Genomic DNA, 22,847 nt, shown 5'->3' on the forward strand with positions numbered 1-22,847 from the left:
AAGGGTCTGAGGGTGTCTCTTTTGGCCGGCTGCACCTGTCCTAGCTAATGAGGGGCTAATGAGACTCAGAGTAGGCAAGCAAAAAAAGGAAGTCTTCTGAAGAGACGATGCAAAGATTCCCCACCTCCTCTTTCCGTGCACAACCTTCCTTTTTCAAACTGTAATTAAGGAAATATTTGTAAATGCTTTGCTGTTTTTGATCACACACTTACTAGCTTATTTATATGTTTTATTTGTGTGCTTATTTTCAAGATTAGACTGTGAACTGGAATACACATCTGTAGCAGAGCTGCTGTGGACCATAAAATAGCTGTTACCACATAAATCACATTAGGCTTATTATCCAGGTACGAAATATAAATTAATATAAATTAATGAGTGTATATATTTATTTGGACGCCTAAACAACACTTAACAAATAAATGACACTATTAAAAAGTGTAGCTTAGGTGTCCAATTAAATATTTTATTTAAAAAAATCAAAAGTGGGAAAATACTTTTCCAACTATTTTGCAATAACTTTGACCAATAGATCCCACGGTGATTTTTGGTTTTTCATAAAGCCAGCTTTTTTCAAGGTCACACCGAGTAACCTCACGTGTAGTTCATTTATTATATAATCAAGTGTCCAAATTCATATTTTTCCTAATTATTTCATAATTTAAAGCCTCACTTTAAACTTCTTTTAGTGAAACGTGTTGCTTGAAAGTGCCTATGTTGTCCTCCTTTTGATATGACATACATTTTAGTGTGGCTTAAGTGTATAAACACTTTTTGGGGCCACTGTAAATAGTTCCAAACTCAAAAAGCCTTGTAAATAAAGTTCGACCGCCCCGCATTGCGTCCTTACGCCTGCGCCGGCTATAGCTGGAGGAGAGTCTTCCTCTGGCATCCAACAAGTGGGGAGCAGTTCCACCATAATCTGCCTTTCTCCTTCCCGATCTCTCCCTCTTTCCCCCGTGGTTCCATTCATATTCTAATCACAGCTTTCCCTTCTGCAGTTTGTAGGCACTCCATCAGAGCCCTCCCTGCCTCAGGCTCTGCACTTTTACTTCCCCCTTTTGTGGCTGCGCTCTCCTCCCAGCACACTAAAATAAGGTTGCTTCAAGAAGAGAGAGAGAGAGGGCGAGAGAGAAGTGAGGGTGGGTTCACTCTGGTACTCTTTTTGACTCAACGAAACTTTCTCTTTTCACATTTGGTGATGACTTATCAAGTTTTTTGACATTTGACACAAAGTAAGAAAGAGGTCAGAAAATGTCTGAGATGATGCTTGCTGTTATTGTCTGTTCTTTTTATTTTCACTTTCCAGACTTATTAGGAACGACACAGACATCAAAAAAGTTCCGCAACGGGCCAAAAAGTGGCCCTTGGATGGAGAACTTTAAAACTAAAGCAGTGGGGGCCGAGTGTGTATGTGAGGGGGGGTATGAAAACGTATTAAATGCTATAATGGAAGACGGGGAGGCCACAGAGCTGGGATTGCGTAGATCTAAGCCTCTTTTTTTCTGGGAAGGGAGCTTTTCTTATTCAAAACAGCCCCACAAAAGACTTCCAGTGAGCCTTGCCACATCCCCATCTGACTCGAAGCCATTCATCAGCCTGCCGAGCCTATCAATGACATATCCCCCATCAGGGCTCCTATAAAATCAGCCCCTTTCCCATGAAACATCAGCAAACATTTTGACGGCTCTGGCTTTTCCCCCGCTGGATCGCTGGAGTCTCTGACCCCCCCACCCCATCTACCCACCCACTCCTAGAACCCGCACCCCACCTCCATCACCGCCACCCTCACCACGGACCTCACATCTTATGCATCTCTGCGACGGGCAGTTCTCTCGGAGAGACAGAGGGAGCTGAGGAGGGGGAGTCCTGCACGGAGCCATTTTCTCAGAGGAGCCCCTGTAACGTGCATGGGAAGAGGATGCATTGTGGGCTGCTGGAAGAACCTGACATGGATTCCACAGGTTGGTTTCGGCTGCACCGCCATGACATTGGGATGCTTGGAGCCTGGGCTTTTTTGGAATGTAGTACGCGAATCAGGCCCTTGGGATCCTATGACCTGCGACTGGCATCAGAAAAAGTTATTTAACCTATAGATTTTTTTTTTTATAAGGAGAGCTCTGTGCCTTCAATCTAGTACATAATGAGATAAGCTGGCATGTTTTTGGCCTCTTTTTTTTTTGCATAGGATGAGTCTTGTTCTTGCAGATATTGTTCAGGTTTGCACAATTTTGGAACTGTGTAAAGTGGACTTGTTTATGTGGAGTAGCACAATGGCTTTAATTTTAGACTAAGCTCAATATAAGTTCACAGCTTGAGTTAGTCAGCCAGTTTGAAGGCTTTTTTATTTAATGAAAAGTTTTCGCGGGTACACTGCTGCACCTGCTGAATGTTAACTGCGCTTGGTATAACATTGGTTAACATACTGTTACCCCTGCTGGACACCAAATCTGTGTAGACCATTTTAAATTTCATACGTGATATTTAGTTGTTTTGTCTCGAGCAGAAAAAGTTATTATTCATCTTTTCGTTTTTTAAATGTAAAAATGCTGCTAAATACGCGTTTTAGCTTTAGTTATTAGCTGTTTAAAATATAGGTCGTTTAGAAGCTTGTATGACGTTTAAAAGAAAGAAAGAAAATATAGGTCGTACTTTTGGACGATTATATTTATTGCTATAGGCGATAAATGATCTTAGATCCGTCTCGGCTTTAGATTGGATTTAATCCAATTATTTAGAGCACTACTTAAAGTGTTCATGGAGCAAATGATTCAATTGAAATGATTAAAACAGACTGAGAATCTGAAGTGACCTGAATATGAGTCAACACTGACACAGGTGGATAAATTAAACTCTTAGAAAAAAAATATTAAATTGTCAAAAATGGCAACAGCATTATCGTTATTATCGCCATTTTAATCATCAAAATATAATGAAACGCTATTAGGCTATAGTTATTAGTTTTTATAATAGAACAATTTAATAGTTTTTTAATGAATGTTAACATCGAAACATTAGGTATTATTAGGTTTTTTTGTACAAAATTGTAGAATAAACAATGTAATGCAAAGAATATACTGTTAATTGCTTTCCTAAAATTAATGTTTATCTAATACTTAATTTTTGACGAAGGTTTGACAACTTTTGTTAAATTACTAGAAGTTTTTAAAACTATATTCATCCAACAGTTCGAGGAGAAAGTTGATTTGAAAACATTAATAATTTGATCAAAAGCAGTTTTTGCGTTCCTACATTTGAATTAATTCTAGTCCACTTTATATCTGCTAAAATGAAAAGCATATGTCTGAATAATTCTTTCTTGGATAGAAGTTCTCATAACTTTCGCTATAACTTCTTCCGCCATCTGATCCATCATCAGTATGGTCCGGCCGACTCGCACCCTTGGCAACCGCTGCTATGGTGATCGTTGTCACAGCCCGTGCGGGAAAACCGGATTGACATGACTTTGAATCAAATTATATTAAAAGTGTCTTTGTGTTGTGATGTAAGGACACCAGTCGCCTTACTTACAGAGCAAAAAACGAGTCTGGCGCTTAAAAGTCTCTATTATGACGACACCGGCGCGGAGGAACGCGCTCAATCAATGAGCGTGCATGCGCGCTCTTGTAATTCTCCTCAGGGACAATGCGGGATTCCTGCAGTTCTGCTGAAAACATTTCAAATAGATTCCCAGCTGCACAAAGATCTTTACAATCGATTGTAATTGAATTGCCCCGTCACTATTATGCCCCTCAGCTCTGTGGGCAGATGCAACGACGTACAGCCACGTTTTCTGATGTTTATTGCACACTGAATCTAAAATAGGCTAACTTGACAGTAGTTCTGGTAATCGACAATCTCTAAAATGTACATTTGTTTACAGCACGTTCGCCAACTTTTCTCAAACATGAAAATTTAAAAGAGTAATTTTTTCCTAGAAACCTCTGCGCATGCATGCACCTGTTGCTTTTGAAGAGGGAAAATATATATCTATACCGCTGCAATATAGGCCTATACATAAGCAAACAAATAGAGTAAACTTATCCTGAATAGAAAACGTATAAATAAAGGGAAAACAGCAATATAACAAGTACATTTTCGCTTTTGCAGAAAGCTGGATTGAAAGATGTCTGAACGAAAGCGAGAGCAAGCGATTTTCCAGCAACACTTCTATCGGAAATATGTCCAACGACGAAAGTAAGTCCTAATAAATTATTTAAATGATTAAATTCAATCGATTTGCATAAGAAATTAATTATATATTTTTTTCTACTGAAAATTGCCATTAGAAGTTCAAATTAATTTAATTCTACATGTAATAGCCTATATTTATTTTTATGTAACATAAATGTTGTGTTTTTCTTTATAAAAGACGAGGAGAAGGAAAATAATCGAGCATCTAAACCACATTCAACGCCTGCCACATTACAATGGTAAGTCAAATTTTACATCAATTTCACACATAACTTATTTTCATTTTCAATTAACTCGTGATATAATGAATGAAAATGGATATGTAATTACAATTGATATTATGTTGATATTTCAGTGTTAATTTGAGTCAATTGGAGCAAAAAACATCAGTCTGTGCAAAAAGAATTGGAAAAAAATTATTATAAATTTATCATTACTTTTGTAACAAGTTGCACATGTGTGCTGCTTCTTTTTGAAACCAAGTAACAGTATCAGTATCAGTAATATCCTTGCTGCGGTTGTAAAAAAGGTGGTATATATTGTTTTTTTTTTTTTTAAATCTAAAACCAATTTAATAGGACCACATCACTAAAGAGTGGAATTGTAAATTGTCACCTAAGGTTTAAAGTTGTAGCAAGGCAAAAATAAAGACTTTAACAAATTTAAAATTAATTTAAAATCTTCTATTAAAAGATTAATGATTATAGAAAATGTGGTGTTCCTGTAGCCCATTTAGATTGTGTGTTCGAATCCCAGGAAATAAACACATTTGGAAAAATGTTAGTCACTTTGAATAAAAGTGTCTGCAAAATGCGTAGATGTAAAAGTTAACATTTTACCAAACAAAATTACTTGACAATATTACTGAGTTAATCCAGATTTTTCCACACACACAAAAATTAAATCTTAGGGACAACTGTCATAAAATTCTTCTGATTTATCTCTTTTTGAATATTTACACTTTATTATTGTATATATTATTTATTATTGTTCCCAGAAGCTATGCACACTTAAAAGGAATAATGATGTGAAACTAATCCGTAAGAACATTCTGCATATTTCTGAAAACACTTTTTGGAAATATGCCTTGATTAAAATCATCAGGGAGGATATTCAATATAACAGTCCAATATGAACTCCATTTAAGCCTCTGTCTCTCTGTTTCACACTAAAAAGTTTGTGTATTGACTGACAGATCTCTATGCAATGACCTAATGTTTTCGCCAGGTTGGAGGAGAACTATGAGATCGCAGAAGGTGTTTGCATCCCTCGCAGTGCACTGTACATGCACTACTTGGACTTCTGTGAAAAGCACGATTCTCAACCTGTCAACGCAGCTAGCTTTGGAAAGGTATTCATCATTATGCCCCATTTAAATAACAATGAAGCTTTAATTAAAAAAAAACATACTTTTATGATAACGATTAACTTGAGTGTCCTATTAGAGATCATATACATGTTATAGAGAAAAGAAAACATCTGTTGAAAAAGTATGACATAATTCCAGGTATTATGAAGAGCCACAGCCAGTGGTCTTTACTCACACCTCTTCTGCAAACTCATAGCTGGACAATGTAAACAATGAACATGTTCACCCTTGTTCCCACAACCCTTCAACCCACCTACTCATATAGCCACCCCCCGACACCCTTATCCTGCTCCCCGAGTCCTGTCGGAGGATATTGAAAAAGAGAGGGGGCTTGGATTAATGTGTAATTAAAGGAAATTTGGAAGGGTGAGATGTTGCGGAATGTAAGATCAGTGGCAGGAGCAGCGTGGGGTGTCCTTTAGGAAGGCTTCATTGATTCGGGACAAAACAAGAGAGAGAGCTGGACCTGCCTCCCTGTCTGCTCATTTATCAAGCCAAGCCTGACAGAAACTTCACAGCTTGGCCTCTTTTTTCATCCTACACAATAGAGAGCTTCACTGTTTGCAAAGTTTTCTGTACCGGGAGCTGGACCAAGGAGCTTGTGGACAAAAAAGTGGGGAGAAAGAGAGAGGGAGAGGGGGAACAGAAATGTCGTTGGACATGTTATGAATCTGACAAGATGATTGAGAAGATAGTTTTATCATAGTCACTGTAGGGCAGATAACAGCCAACTGGTGATAATGAAATATGTGGCCAAAGAGTTCTGACAGAATGTCTCTGATCCAAACAGATAATACGACAACAATTCCCTCAGTTAACCACACGAAGACTGGGAACCAGAGGCCAATCGAAGTAAGTTCATTTTTATAATAATTTATCCTACTTTATAACTTTGTAACTACTATTGTCCATGTTATAGACTATAAAATTACACAAATTGGTCACTTATTAAAATCCTTGAATCTGACAACCAGCTTCACGAGTTTCCATCCTGAATTAGTATGGGAGTTGTTACTTCTGAATGCTTATCCTTGGGTACATTTTTGGTCCATCTCATCCATTTTGTGTGTGTAATTCATATTTTAAAGGGATAGTTCACCCCAAAATTTAAATTCTGTCATCATTTACTCACTCTCATGTTGTTACAAACCTGTATAAATTTGTTTGTTCTGATGAACACAAAGGAGGTTATTTTGAGGAATGTTTGTTACCAAGCCTTTCGTGAGCCCCATTTACAGGTTTGTAATGATGACATAATTTTCATTATTTAGTCCGAAAGCTTGTTGACCCTTCATTGAAAATCTACGTACGGTATACTGTCCATGTCCAGAAAGGTAATAAAAACATCATCAAAGTAGTCCATGTGACATCAGTGGGTCAGTTAGAATGTATTAAAGTATCAAAAATACATTTTGTTCCAAAAATAACAAAAGTTAAGATTTTATTCAGCTATGTCTTCTCTTCCATGGCTGTTGTGAAGCGCACTAAAGTCACGTGACTGCAGTGACGTGGCTGACGTGTTATATGGTGAACCCCAGCTTTTTTTTTTGTGCGCCCGGGCTTTGTTTACAGTCTGAGGGAGACGCACGCTGTAAGTTTGAAATAAAAAAACTTTGCAAACATATCTGAGGATAACACGTCATCCGCGTCACTGCAGTCACATGACTTTAGTCTTGTGCACGCCGTTTATAACAGACACGGTAGATAAGACAATGCTGAATAAAGTTGTTTTTTTTGGACCAAAATGTATTTTCAATGCTTCAACACATTCAATGAAGGGTCAACAAGCTCTCGGACTAAATATAAAACATCTTAAACTGTGTTTCAAAGATTAACGGGAATTTGGAACGACATGAGGGACATTAGTCATTAATGACATTATTTTCATTTTTGGGTGAACTATCCCTTTAAGTTTGTAAAGAGAGCCATATTTCTAGCTTTAAAGCAAAAGATATTAGATATATAAAGGTTTGAGTATTTGTATTCAAAAAAGTGGCTGCATTGTCTACTTGAGGGTAGTGATGTAGTTATGCAATATATATATACGACACAAAGTCCCAATAACATTTACTGTTAATTATTCCTATTAATCCTGTCACTCACTTTTGGAATAGGTATCACTATTATGGCATCGCTGTGAAGGAGAACTCCCAGTACTACGATGTGATGTACTCCAAAAAAGGCGCTGCATGGGTGAACGAAACGGGCAAGAAAGAGGTCACCAAGCAGACAGTGGCGTATTCACCGCGCTCCAAGCTGGGCACTCTCCTGCCAGACTTTCCAAATGTCAAAGACCTAAATCTGCCCGCCAGTCTGTCAGAAGAGAAGGTAAACAGATCACGAAAACCTCTAACCGCTAACCTCTACTTCATCTGACCCCAGCAGCCCCCACCCCACCCTGCTTTCATTTGTCTGCTGGTCTGGATTTAGATGAGAACCTGGAGGATTTATGTGTTGGTTCCTAGTGAACTCTTAATCTTTCGAGTAGATCTCGCTTTGTACAAAAGATGGGCACTAGCTGTCTCGCTTTAAAAAGGCGCCTGTAATTTTAAATGGTTTGTGAGTTCTGATCTTTAAAGCCTTTCTTTATACACTGCTTTGGCCCGGACTTGAAATAGGCATTGTTTGTGGAGACGTTTTTGTATTGTTGTTATTTATATCTATTCATTCGTAGCATTAGTGGCGTTTTGTGCATTATTCTCTGTGGAAGTATTATAAAAAGCCATTTAATTTTTTTCTACAAAAGGTTTCAACATTCATAATGATGTACAGAACTCACTGCCAGAGGATATTAGACACAGTCATACGTGCCAATTTCGATGAGGTAAGACATTTTTTGTCTATTACTTTTTTGCGCTTTTGCATTGTGAATGTCAGATACAAGTAAATTATGTTATGGGATTTGTGCTTGCACAGGTCCAGAGTTTCCTGCTACACTTTTGGCAGGGTATGCCGCCCCACATGCTGCCCGTCCTGGGTTCATCCACGGTGGTGAATATAGTCGGTGTGTGTGACTCCATCTTGTACAAGGCCATATCAGGGGTTCTCATGCCCACCGTCCTACAGGCATTGCCTGACAGGTGAGACCTTTTATACCTATGAGGACTTACAAATTCTTAAGCTTGCTTGCTTGCTTAATGCTGAAAAGTATATGAATATTTTAATTCTTAAAAGTAATCAGTTCTTTCTAAAGCAAATATTGTTTGTGTAAAACTAAAACATGACACAGTCATAATGCATTTATTCAAAGTGACTTACACTTGATTTAGGTTTTTATCAGTTTGTGTATTCCCTTGAAATCAAACCCATAACCTTGGCATTGCTAATGCTATGTTCAGCCTGTTAAGCTACAGAACATGTCAATATAATGCATTCAAGACAAATTTTAATGAATCCATTCAAAACCTTTTTTAATGAAACTAACTAAACCACTCTTGTATAGCTCAATCGTAGAGCATTGCATTAGCAGTGCAAAAGATCACAGGTTCGAAACCAAGTAGGGTGACCAGATGAAATTCGGGACGGGTGTAATTTATTATGACATTTTATTTAATAATAAAAGATAATGAATTTCGAACTGAACCATCCAATCATATTAATATATGCACACATGCATATAAATAAATTTATAATAATATAAAAAGTATTTTATACTTCATACAATAATCGTTAGATCATCCAATAATAGTTTTCTTTGTTTTATTTAACAAAAAGGGCAGAAAAAGGTCCTATTGTCTTTGTGCATATAGTTGAATTAGATACATCAGCATACGTCAGCATATTTTGCGGAGGTTTTAACTGCTGCCAGCACTTCCGTGCCTTATCAGTGCATATCTTAATGCGTGCCTACATTTTATTTATATATGTGTAAATAATGACAATAACTATCAGACAATAACTGCTCAAGATTTTGCTTCAGTATAATTTTTGGGACAACTAGAGCAGGATTCGGGACAGCAGCTTAGATTTCAGGAGTCCCAATTTTTTCGTGACGTCTGGTCAGCCTAGAACCAAGGGAACACGCATGCTGATAAAAACAAATGTGTACCTTATAGTGCACTGTAAGTCACTCTGGATAAAAGTGTCTGCCAAATGCATAAATGCTAATATAAAATGTAGTGTTTAGAGAATGATTCACAATAAGGCTATTTGAAGTTTGAACAGATTAACATTTGTGTCATAGTTCAATTATGTTGCTTATTATTTATGATTTAAATACAATGTCATACATAAGAAGCCTAAACCAGCAATGATGAATGGAACGCAGACCAATTGTCTCTGTAGTTAAAAACACTTTTTTGTCTTTTAATATGAATAAATAACTTCCTGGTTATTTAGACAATAGCTACTGAAAGTTAATCACAAAAATGTAATGATCATATATCACACTTTTATGAAATAATTTTATTTTGCATCAGTGTAAATAGGTTTTCTATCAATACTTCAAATTTTTATTTGGTCTGTTTATTTATGCACTACACTTTGGTTTGTTTATATGATATAGCCTCACTCAGGTGATCAGGAAGTTTGCCAAACAGCTGGACGAGTGGCTCAGGGTGGCGTTACATGATCTGCCGGAAAACTTGCGCAACGTAAAGTTCGAACGTAGGTTTCAATATAATAAATGCTCTCGCAAAGCATTTCAGTGCTGTTTTCAAACAATCTTTTTTTGTGTGTTTAGTGTCAAGAAGATTTTCACAGGTACTTAAACGACAAACATCATTAAATCATCTTTGCCAGGTACAAAATTTTTTCAAGTTTTATGAATTTAGATAACCACTCATGTTGTGGAGAAAAAATCTAACTAGGCATGCTTGCTCCTGCAGGCCTCTCGAACGGTGATCCACAGTGCAGACATCACATTTCAAATGCTGGAGGACTGGAGAAATGTAGATCTGAACAGCATCACTAAACAGACACTTTATACAATGGAAGACTCCAGAGAGGACCAGAGAAGACTTATCATCCATTGTAAGAAGCTATCTTACTGTATATCAAATATGCTGTCACGTTAAAAGTTTCTGCTAAATAGTTTCGGCTGGTTTTGCATGATAGAAAAGTAAAAAAAAGTACATTTATCTGGAAAGTACCTGGACTGATCAAAAATTATAGCAAGAATCGGTTTAGTGTATTTGTATTGTGTTCTTGCTGCAGTCTCTCATGCGGCGCTGCGATGAAAGACCCGCTGGTTGGTGTTTTGCACCAATCAGATCTCACACAGTAGCTGTCAACCAGCGCTGAATCATTCCCACGACCATGAGAGTCAAGCGTTAACCACAGACACTGAGAGGTTAACCCTCACAGTCTGACACCCTGATGAGTATTTCAAATTCATTTCGGCATCAACCTCTCACATGACTGATCAGGTCAAAGTTCAGAGATTCTGTCATGTCATTCACAAAAAAGATTCTGATTTTTTTTCTGCATTTCATACAGAGATCTCAAATGTGACCCGGGACCACAAAACCAGTCATAAGTCGCACGTGTATATTTGTAGCAATAGCCATTTTATGGGTCCAAATTATCAATTGTTTATTCCAAAAATCATTAGGATAATATGTAAAGATCATGTTCCATGAAGATATTTTGTAAATTTTTTACCATAAATGATTTATCATTAGTAATTTGTATTGCTAAGGACTTAATTTGGATCTCAATATTTGGATTTTTGCACCCTCTGATTCCATTTTTTAAAGGGGCCATGTCACAAGACTTTTTTAAGGTGTCAAATAAATCTTTTTTCTGTCCCCAGAGCACATATGTGAAGTTTTAGCTTAAAATACCATATAGATAATTTATTATAACATGTTAAAATTGCCACTTTGTAGGTGTGTGCAAAAATGTGCCGTTTTGGGTGTGTCCTTTAAAATGCAAATGAGCGTATGAAGCGATAACACTGATCACAATGATGGTGGTTTGATGCGATTGAAACTCAATTGTGCTGTGAATTATTTTCTCTGTGGTTGGATAGTGCAGATTAAGGGGTGGTATTATCATAATAAGAGCTCCTTATGACATCATAAGGAGAGCCAAATTTCAACGACCTATTTTTTCATGTGCTTGTAGAGAATGGTTTACCAAAACTAAGTTGATATTTTTCACATTTTCTAGGTTGATAGAAGCACTGGGAACCCAATCATAGCACTTAAACATAGAAAAAGTCAGATTCATGCCATGGCCCTTTTAAATAGTTGTATCTCGGCCAAATATTATCCTTGCCTAACAAACCATACATCAATGGAAAGCTTATTTATTCAGATATATAAATAAAATAAAAATAACCCTTATAACTGGTTTTGTGGTCCAGGTCACAGATAAATAAATGCAGTACACACTAAAAAAAGGTGCTAAATAGCACTTAATGGTTCACTGATTTGTAATCATAGGGGAACCACTTGAAGTACTATATAGCACCTACACCCCCAATGTAGAACCTTGAGGGGTGCTATAGTTGTGATTTAGCACCACTTATGGCTCTACATAGGTGCTTTATAGCTCTTAAAGTGGTTCCCATATATTAATATGAGCCAGTGAACCATCTTTAGTGCTATTAGCCAAATTTTTTCAGAGCGTATGTGGTGTTATAAGTCTCCAGTCCGTCCCTCCAGAAAAACGTGATTATGCGATCGCATGATTCAACGCATAATCAGCCAAAGTCTGCATATTTTTGCGGGGGCCATATTTTTCAGATACGCCGCACTTTCGCAGCATAAATTGCAGATTTTGTGCGCAAAATATGCAGGGCTTGCATGATTTCATAATCCACGCATTTTCGTAGCAAAAATCACATACTGTATATCTTATCAAAAAGTTGAAAAAAGTTGCATTTACTTTACACAAGCGCAGCCATGTCCCCTGTTGCAATGGGAACGTGATGTGATTATGTGACGTGAACATCATTAAAAACCTACAAAAGCTGGCAACAGTTTTTGCAAAGTTCCCGCAATTTTTGCAAAGTTCGCGCAATTTTATCGCATAAATTTGCATAAATATCCCGCATATTCCATCACATTTTTAAGAAAAAGTGCAGCAAGATCAAGGATTTTTGCCTCCAACAATCACAAAAAACTCTGTGTTTTTCTGGAAGGACTGTGTCTCACTAAAAATGATATTACAGTTGTCTATTGACTGCTATCATTTTGATTGCTTCTTTCTTTATCTCCTGTGCCTTTTCTTTTTAAAGTATATCAAGAATTTGACAGACTCCTAGAGGATCAATCTCCTATCGAGGCTTACATTGAATGGCTGGACTCTATGGTGGACAGATGTGTCGTGCGGGTCAGTCAAACACAAACCGTTAAACACACAGTGCACAGTTGTTTATACCAATTGACTATGGCATAAAGGATACAATACTATATCATATATTGTATTTAATATTTAATTCATTAACATGAAAATGAATGACACAACACCTGATGACCTTAAATTGTCTTTAGTTCTCTGTCTAGACCTTTGGTGTTTGTCACCAAATCCATCTCAGAGATATTTTGTATCATAAACTAGTTCATGCCAAGCACTATTTGTGTCCTTCTATACCACACAAAATGTCCAACCCTGCGACTGTAAATGCTGTCACAACATACTTAAGACTTTTCGTGATGCAATTCCCCAACTTAATGATGTCTTCATGGCCTCTTTTGCGCCCATTATAGTCCAGATATAGGCTTGTAAATCTGGTTGCCATAGAAACTTTCACTACCTACCAGACAATAGTTCAATGGGAGGGTGTTTCCCTAGGGGCAAATCAAATAGTTGACTTGTTGACATGTTTTTCGTTCTTGGGGGTTAGGCCCCACTATGAACCCAAAGGTTAAGGCCCTGTGCCTTCCCCCAGGCTTTTCTCATGGTAATGTTCCCTTTAGGTGGCAGGGAAGAGACCCGGATGTCTGAAGAGGATAGCTCAGCAGTTCCTGCTCATGTGGTCGTGTTTCGGGACCAGGGTTATCCGCGACATGACGCTACATAGCGCACCTAGCTTTGGTGAGTCCTGTTTTCTTCATTGGTCAAATGTCTATATACAGTAGATTTGCATTTTATTTTTGCAACTCTATTCACGACTCAACTTGAGTAAGAGTTGTACAACATCAATTGTTATCCTTCATCAAATATGGCAGCCTTTGCTAACTCTTGGCTTAAACCACCTAGCTGTCTATGGCAAAGTAACTGAAAGAAGGGCCATAAAAGAGGTAAAGGCCCCCTCCCTATCAGCTCTGTCTGTGAATATCAAAGGCACAGCTGGTCGCAGTGTTTTGATAATGCAGCTTTCTGTACAAAACAGCTAATTAACAAAGGGTAAACCCCCACTAAGTTTTTCTCCCTTCTTATTTTATGACCAGGCAGTATTGCACCCAGTCCGCTGAATAGCCGCAATGTTTATTATGCACATAGTAGTTGGAGTTACTAGCACAATGCTAGAATTGTGCCATGTTCCTTATGAATCCTTTCCTCCCTTTCATTCAGAGCATGTGCTCAAAGAATCATATGCTTCAGTAACTCTGTAGGGTTTGTGCGTAGACTGCTTGTTTGTTGATGCTTCTAGTAAGTTCTTGCTATTTTAACTTGTAAGAGTTTATCCAAAATGACGTACAGTGCATTCAGACTACACTATTTATCACTGTGTGTGTTGTTTGGGGGTTGAACCCGTGACCTTTGCATTGCTATAACAACATCAAGTCATTCTGTACACCTGAAGCTCTAAGAGGTTTAAATTTGAATGCCATTTGATGTCTGGCAAAAGTCCATGGGTATATTGGACTTTAAAGAGGGACTTTTAAGTTGACAGGGGGACTTTTAAATTGGCAGGGTATATTCTTATGCTTTATAGTAAATTGGATTTTTTGCATTTACAGGCTCATTTCATTTGATCCATCTCATGTTTGATGATTACGTGCTATACCTGCTCGAGTCTCTGCATTGCCAAGAGAGAGCCAATGAACTCATGAGGGCTATGAAAGGGGAGGGCACACCAGGTAAGATTACTTTTCTATTATAAAATAATAGTCATAAAATAACGATAAAGCATATGTCATAAACTTTTGCTTTTGACTACTACAGCAGAAACCGGAGAGGAGCTGATGCTGATGGGCTCCACCCCCACATCCACATCACCCGGACCCTATTCCCCTGCCAAATCCGTTCATTCTGTGGGAGCACCAGCAGTGGGTTCCCCCAATTCAGCCCAGTCACCGGACTATCCCAACGTTCCTGCTACCACAGGTGAATAATACGCAACCGACTCATCACTGAAATGTATTTGGTGTGGTACACTTCCACGGGTCACTTCCTAAGGGTCAAAAAACTAACACGCCAAACACGTTTCTCTGTATATGTATGTTTGTGTATGTGCCAGGAGCTGTTCAGTCATATACCTGGTCCCTTACATACACAGTGACAACCTCAGGTGGCAGCCCACCTGAGACCGGACCACAGCTTTCCTGTATGCGAGGCGGACCCACCATACACACCCCCTCTCCTGCCCATCGGATGCCGGTTTACCCACATCGAGATGAGCATGGGTGAGCCAACGTTTATTTTAGGTTGTAGACTAGTCGCTGTTTGTATGATTTTTATTTTTTAAGTTTGTCTTCAATCTTTTTTTAAGGTATACTGGCAGCTATAATTACAGCAGCTACGCAAACCAACATCATCACGCCATCCAGAGTCAATACTCAAGTCTGACGCACGAGTCAGGGTTGCCTACCCCTCTGCACTATTCTTCATACCACCGTACCTCTGCACAGGTCAGACGTCTTTACATTTGCCTTTTTCAAATTACTTGCAGTGCATTCAAGATTCTATAGAAAAGTCAAAAAGCTCTGTCATTTCAACCTTATATAGCAATTAGAGCTGGGCATAGATTCATCTAGATTAATCTCATGCAAAATAAAAGTAATTTTTTACGTAATTTAGGTTTGTGCTGTGTGTAACTATTATGTATATATAAATAAACATATAATTTATATTTATATTTATATTTATATTTATATTTATATTTATATATATATTTATATTTATATTTATATATATATTTATATTTATATATATATTTATATTTATATATATATATATTTATATATATATATATATATATATATATATATTTATATATATTTATATTTATATATATTTATATTTATATATATATATATATAAATAGTTATAGTTATTTATATATATGTATGTGTGTGTTTATATACATGCATATATTTTGCAAAAAATTACTTTAATTTTGGATGAGATTAATCTAGATTAATCTATGCCCAGCACTAATAGCAACGTTTCTTTAGGATCATGGTGCTTTATACAGACACTGAGCTACATAAAACCACACACACCTAAGGAATAAAAACGTAAATTTTTAACCTAGCCACATAAAGTGCACTGTTTGCAAACTACTAAATACAAATACACTACAAGACGTATGCATAAAAGAAATAATTTAAGTAGCACCGACATTATGCAGAAAATTGTGCCAACAATCTTGGTGGCTCCTGTATGGCAGTTGACTGATTTAGTAACTTTCATCATATTTGGCTTTATAACTGGTTCTTATCAAATAAGTATAATTCAAATGTATAGTCCTAAATATCAGAACACTAGATTGTGTCATAGTTGTGATATTTACATTTATGTATGTAGCAGACGTCTTTATCCAGAGCAACTTGCCATTCATTACAAGCTATACATTTTATCAGTATGCATGCATGCTCCCTGGGTTCAAACCCACAACGTTTGCGCTGCTAAGGCATTGCTCAAACACTGAGCTACAGGAACACTTGCATGAAAAATAATGTTAATGACTTTCACAATACACATTTTATAATCATCTACCCAATAACAGAAGTAAATGGGTGTGTATTCTGCAGTACTTTGTGGACGTGTATTGCATCCATTACAGGGGTTTGTAACTGAGGAAAGAATGCTAGCATGAATGTGAATGGTTGATGCATTACAATGATTAGCATTTGAAATGTTCTGGTAACTGTTCTCCACAGAGGTCATTAGATGAAGAATGCTTTTTTAAGTTCGTACACTGGGGTAATAGGCTCAGCACCCCCTGATCCGAAATATTGGTCATTTAGCATATGCATTTAAAGTGTATTCACTTTTAAAGAAGAATAAAGGTGATGGAACGCTCAGTTAATTGTTTTTGTTAAACCTCTCTAGACATTTTGTGGGTTAAAGTTTGACTCCGTGTAAAGGCACCTGCTGAATCTTAAAATTTTCTTTTGCAAGAATTAGTAAAGAGGAGTTCATCAAGTAAACGCTTTGTCTAAAGTCCTTTATGTCTGAAGGTTATTTTGGCCCTGTTTAATTTGAATATGTGAGCAATTTAAAGACATACTGCAAATGAAAGTCTGGGATTTTTGATCTTTTTGTGCAAAATCGTACTACTTTAGAAACTGAGACAGGAGTTGAATGTTGAGGAGTCTCTTTATAGTGACAGAAACCGGATGAATGGTCGAATTAAACTGTTCAACTGTGGTTGTGGATGGAGAGGTGGGGGCCTGTGTCGCATGTATTGAAAGCCGGGTGTGATGGTAATTTCCTGTCAAGGGCTCTCTGACCCAGCCTGCCTTTGTAATGGGAGATCAGCTGGACCTCCGAGTTTCTGAAGCTGTGTTGCCGAACTCTTTCCACACAGCGGATGCAAACACTGAAAGGTGGGCTGGCTAGAACCCAGACCCACCCCCAAATGGCTCTCTCCTCCGGCTTCTCAATGACCGCCTCAGACGGACCAACCAGTGACCGCAGATCTAGACGGAAAGCGTGTCTATTAAAATATTGTTATTCAATGGTCTCTTTTCTCTGCATGATCGAGAGGTCACCAAGCAGCACGTCTTGCTCTCTGACCCCGCCTGACTTTCTTTTCCGTGCCACAACCTTTTATAAAGGCTCTGACTGTGGACGGTTTCTATTTCGAGAGCAGTTATAGATTTTTACTTCCACTTATTTTCCGTCAACTTTAAATGGATACAATGTCTGTGCCTTGTTTGAGAGGTCCACTCTGAAAAAGCCAACAGAGAGGAAACAAATGAAGATTATGTTGACTTCCCCAGAGAGAACAGAACATTTTATATAGACGTGGGTCTTGAGTTGATACGCTGACACGCTCTATTTTGTCTTTGGTCTGTAACCCGGAGCAACAAATATCTTTGGTGGCAGAAAAAAGGAAAAGTGCAATGCTAATTATTAATAATTAATCATTAACTTGAAAGTATATGAATGATTGTGAATTGCCCCTAAAGCTGCAATCTGTAACTTTTTCTGTTAAAAAGAAATAAAATTCAGTTATTGTATCCTTATCTTTCCCCTCATCGAACAGCAAGCTTACACTGTAAAAAGTTTACGTTTCTTCAACTTAAAAGGAACATTGCACTTTATTTAATTTTCAGCTCCCCTCGGGTTAAACATTTGATTCTTACCGTTTTGGAATCCATTCAGCCGATCTCCGGGTGTGGTGCTACCACTGTTAGCATAGCTTAGCATAATCCATTGAATCTGATTAGACCATTAGCATTGCGTTCAAAAATAACCAAAGAGTTTCGATATTTTTCCTATTTAAAACTTGACTCCTCTGTAGTTACATCGTGTACTAAGACTGACGGAAAATTAAAAGCTGCGATTTTCTAGGCAGATATGGCTAGGAACTTTACTCTCAAACTGGCGTAATAATCAATGACACTGCTGTTGTAACATGGCTGCAGCAGGCGTAGTGATATTACGCACTGCCCGAAAATAGTCCCCTTGGTTACTTTCAATAGCTGGGGACTATTTTCGGGCAGTGCGTAATATCACTGATCAGATTCAATGGATCATGCTAAGCTATGCTAAAAGTGATACCGCCAGACATAGAGATCGGCTGAATGGATTTCAAAACGTAAGAGTCAAATGTTTAACTCTAGGGGAGCTGGAAAATGAGCATAGTTTCAAAAAAAGTGGAGTCCCTTTAAATTTTTCCACTAAAGTGACATTTTAAGTTGAATAAACGTTGATCCAACTTTTCAATTTTTACAGTGTTTATTAAGGATTCATTATTTAAAGGAAAACACCACCGTTTTTCAATATTTTACTGTGTTCTTACCTCAACTTAAAAGAATTTACTCATACCTAGCTTTATTCAATGTGTGCACTTAATCTTTGTACAACGCATTGTGAATGTATTAGCATTTAGCCTAGCCCCATTCATTCCTTGGCAGGGACGTGCACAGACATTTTGAGGGGCAGGGGCTCAAGTGAAATAAAGGGCACTTCTCATAATTATGTATAAAAAAGTATATATATTAACGCAATTCTGACTTCCTTTTTAAAAAAATATTAAAAAAGTTAATTAATTTTATCTTCCTCAAACTCACGCAATTGTTTAATTTTCAAAAGATGTCTACAAAATAATCAGTTGTTCACACAGACACCATGGTCTCCTTAGTAGTCTAGGTTTATAGAGCAGGAAAGGAAGCCATTACACAATGTGCATGTTTTGAAAACATTAAATTACACATTAATTACAAATTTGTTAAAATGCTAAAAACAAAGTTGTGACTGCTGAGTTAGCGCTACATGCCAATAAATGCTATATCATATGCTAGCGTTTAGCTGATTAGTTGTTACTCAAAATTTATTTTTGTCTGATAAGGGCTCAAAATATACTGTAAGGTCTGTTTACTAATGTGAGCTTCTGGCATGAGCCTCAGAGCAGAGCTCAACATTATTATTCATGACCCTTTCAAATAGGGCAAAAATAGACCATTTCATTCAAATGACAAATTCTAGGGTTGTAAATGGACATGTAAAAACGTTTCTGGATAATTTTTGCACTTAATAAAGCAACATACCTTCTATGTAATTGTCAAAGAACAATTTAACATATTATGACAACACATCTATGGCACCTTTAATCTTAGGTTTCATATTTATTAGGCTTACACATGTCAGAAACAACAAATATACAGTAGATTAGGCCTATTTTATTTGTATTTTATATTTTACTTTTTTGTGATGTCAGTGAAAATTCAGACTGGGCAAGTAAAATACTGAACCATCAGATTTCTTCCCAATCTACTCCAGCACTCCAGTATAACACATTATAATTATTTAACAGCCATTACAAAAAACGCAAACAAAAAAGCTTACTACTGTAGTTAGCAATTATATTATTGTTTGTGCTTTATTATTTTATGAGCAGTCTATTTAAACTACATTCACTACACTGTTACAAGTTTGCAACTCCTCAGGTTAATATGGGATTGCCATGGAAAACAATGTCCCTGAATCGTTATGTGTAACAACGTGTCCCATATTTTGTGCATAAAACTGTTAATATAAATAAGAATGCTTTCTTCCTCACACACTTACCGGTAGCTGCCTGCATAATCAAGCACATGATCGCGTATCGTTCAGGCTGAGCTTTGGCGCTTGAAGCGCGAATGATGCAGCACGAGTACACAAACCAATAATAAAGCAGTGTAAGTTAGAGAGGCGGGACTAAGGAAAGGTAAAGCCAATCATATTAGCGATTTGAATTTTGGAGGCGGGACTCATCTGTTAACCTTTTGTGTGCCACAAATAGCGCTATTTTTCTTTATATAAGAGTTTAAATCTCATTTAAATGATTTCTGAATAAATTCATGTTAAATTAAATAAGCAGCAAGTAAAAAACACAAGAAACAGACAGACATCAGTTGTTATATGAATAAAGATCATTTTTTTTTTTTTTTAAAAAGCACCCCAGAAAAAAAGGGCACTTTCTCTCCAGGAATAAAAAGGGCAGGTGCTCAAGCCCCCCCTGATAGCAATAGGCTCCGGAACGGATCTGCAACGGATCTGCTCCGAAGCCGACAGCTCCGGTCTGGATCCGTTGCGGATCCGTCCCGGAGCTTATTGCTATCAGGGCCCTTTGATGTCTATGTGTGCACGTGCCTGTTCCTTGGGTATGGTGGCACAAAACAAAACGTGGCGATTTTTTTAAGTGCATAAAAATGAAAACTATATTGTATGGCGGAAAAGGACTTAGTTTGCAGCACTTCGACCTCGGGCGCAGTTATACTGACGGAAGTTTGAGCGAGATGGGGAGTGGTCAGGAGTGATGATGTTACCATGAATGAATGGGGCTAGGCTAAATGCTAACACATTCACGGTTCGCTGTACAAAGATTAAGTGGACACATAGACAATTTAATACATAGCCTACCTATCTTTTTTCAAAGTAAGAACATAGTAAAATATAAAAAACTGTGGTGTTTTCACTTAAGCAGTCGGGTACGATTTTGTGCAAAGTGTCAATTTGATGTTGCTTGACTTGTGTAAAGATAAGTACGTAAAGTAACCTGCAATTTTAAGTTTCAGCCAGCGATGGCAATAGAGAGGGAAATATTACCATTTCACCTTTCAAATTTAAATATCAAAAGCTATAAATGATTTTTTTTTACAAAATGTGCAACCATTTGTTAAACATTGGTGCTAATGTTTGTTTCTCTGACTTGCAGTACCCACTCAACAGTCAGATGTCCCGAATGGAGTCCTGTTTGATGAGCGGCTCTCCACTCTTACACACTACCCCAGTGACCCCTCGCTGGCCAGATGTGCCCTCGGCCAACAGCTGCTATTCTAGCCCTGCTGTCCACACTTCCCGCTATGGCTCCACCGGAGACGTGTATTCCCCTCTGGCCCCACGCAGGAACTCTGAATATGAGCATTCACAACATTTTCCGGGATTTGCCTATATAAACGGTGAAGCGACGACTGGGTGGGCAAAATGATTTTTGCCCTTCCCAAGTTTTCATCCAGGACTACAGGAGTGCACCGAAAGAGGTGTGCATGTAGAAAGTTGGAAGGACAAACGAGTTGTGACCCGTATTTAACATGATTACAGGAGAGAATGTATGAGATTGTGTCTCAGAGTGCTGTTTAAAGATGTGATCAGTGTTTACAGTATAACCTGCCAATGAAACTCTATGAAGCGCAATCATTGTAAGAGTGCAAAAAGCCAGTATCCCAAGTGTGCCTTCACCCCTCTATTTCTCATTTATCTCCCTTAAGAGCGTTATAAAGTATTCTCTATGTTACTGTGCAGACCAAGCTGTTTGACGTCAGATATCCACAACATTACCTTTATCAGACCTTTTTAACGTCAGTTCAAAATATGCTGGCTCTTTGGAGTAAACATCATCAATTCTCAGCAGCAAGAGGAAAGAGAAAGAAATGGCTTAATGTTTGATCCCAGAACACCCTTTGGCCACCTGCCAGAATGTGTAGACGTCAGCAGATAAAACAAATAATGGCCACTAATGTGTTGCATGCATATATGAAGATCCCATCGTTTGCCGTACAACTCAGCAACTTCGGCTTGCGTTCTGTTACAGGCTTAATTCATTGTGGCAGAATATTAGAGATCTTTTCTGTAGCTTTGTAACATTGTGTCCCTTTGCATTGTTTATCTGTGTTTGAACTGTATATCCAGTTTTGTATAATTTAGAAACCGACAAAATTTTAACCTAGGTTTGTGTTTTTTGAATGCACTCAAAGGTACTATGGACCTATTACCCTATGGGTAGGAATAAAAAGAGGAACAAATATGTAACATTTATTATCCTTAGTCACTTTCTCTTGTAAATAAAAGCACTCAGTAACTTCTGTGGTGACAGCTGTTACCATGTAAATGATATATGTGGAATTATTTGGTGCCACATAAAGATTTTTTAAAATCCAATTTGCAGTTTGTCTTATTTTTCTTGGGTACGCAATGTATAACATAATTTCATTAAATTTTATTCTACAAGACAATACAAAACCTGTCTAACAGGAGCAACATGGACTCGTTTCATCACATCAGGTAAATATTTGGTATAAAAGATTCAAATTTGTTTTAAACTGTTATCATTACATTTTGATAATTATATTTGCATTTTTTTGCATGTTAATCTTTGAATGCATCTATGCAGTTTGTACAGTTACCCCTGACAGTGTGTAATGTATATGACATCTGATCCATAAATGTACACAATAGGGTTGCAGTTCAATGCAAGTAGGATAACTGTACTCTGTAAAAAGTGAATAGTTGGATTAATTTAAAATATTACTTTAATTGGTAACACTTAAAAATTCCACCTGAAGTGAAACGAAAGTGAAATTTAAGTTGAAAAAACTTTTTACAGTGTATGAAATCTAGAACTTGATATTTAGCAGGAAAAAGTTTAACCAGTCAGATAAATCGGTCTTGGCTCTTTAACACACATGCAGACTCCTGGTTTATATTTTGGTTTTATTCTCATAGGGTTTACACCGAC

General features: G+C 37.4%; 1 protein-coding gene across 1 annotated transcript; it reads left to right on the forward strand.

Annotated features, from left to right (window-relative positions):
• Positions 1-1,830: 1,830 nt before the first annotated feature.
• On the forward strand, positions 1,831-22,257 carry rfx4 (regulatory factor X, 4). The gene is made up of 18 exons (XM_065283401.2): positions 1,831-1,964; positions 4,111-4,197; positions 4,373-4,433; positions 5,422-5,545; positions 6,354-6,415; positions 7,678-7,891; positions 8,310-8,387; positions 8,480-8,643; positions 10,068-10,168; positions 10,245-10,303; positions 10,390-10,534; positions 12,747-12,841; positions 13,429-13,546; positions 14,416-14,535; positions 14,621-14,782; positions 14,916-15,081; positions 15,168-15,306; positions 21,048-22,257. The coding sequence occupies exons 1-18, from the start codon at positions 1,922-1,924 to the stop codon at positions 21,318-21,320; spliced, it is 2,211 nt and encodes a 736-aa protein (XP_065139473.1). The 5' UTR covers positions 1,831-1,921; the 3' UTR covers positions 21,321-22,257.
• Positions 22,258-22,847: the final 590 nt, after the last annotated feature.

This window comes from Paramisgurnus dabryanus, chromosome 9 (assembly GCF_030506205.2).
Source record: "Paramisgurnus dabryanus chromosome 9, PD_genome_1.1, whole genome shotgun sequence".
Taxonomy (NCBI): domain Eukaryota; kingdom Metazoa; phylum Chordata; class Actinopteri; order Cypriniformes; family Cobitidae; genus Paramisgurnus; species Paramisgurnus dabryanus.

Excerpts from the sequence above, each read along its gene's own strand:
- rfx4 (XM_065283401.2), top strand. The coding sequence starts at position 1,922 with ATGCATTGTGGGCTGCTGGAAGAACCTGACATGGATTCCACAG. Across the intron at positions 4,198-4,372 it reads AAATATGTCCAACGACGAAA|ACGAGGAGAAGGAAAATAAT; the intron begins GTAAGTCCTAAT and ends TCTTTATAAAAG. Across the intron at positions 10,169-10,244 it reads GCGCAACGTAAAGTTCGAAC|TGTCAAGAAGATTTTCACAG; the intron begins GTAGGTTTCAAT and ends TTGTGTGTTTAG.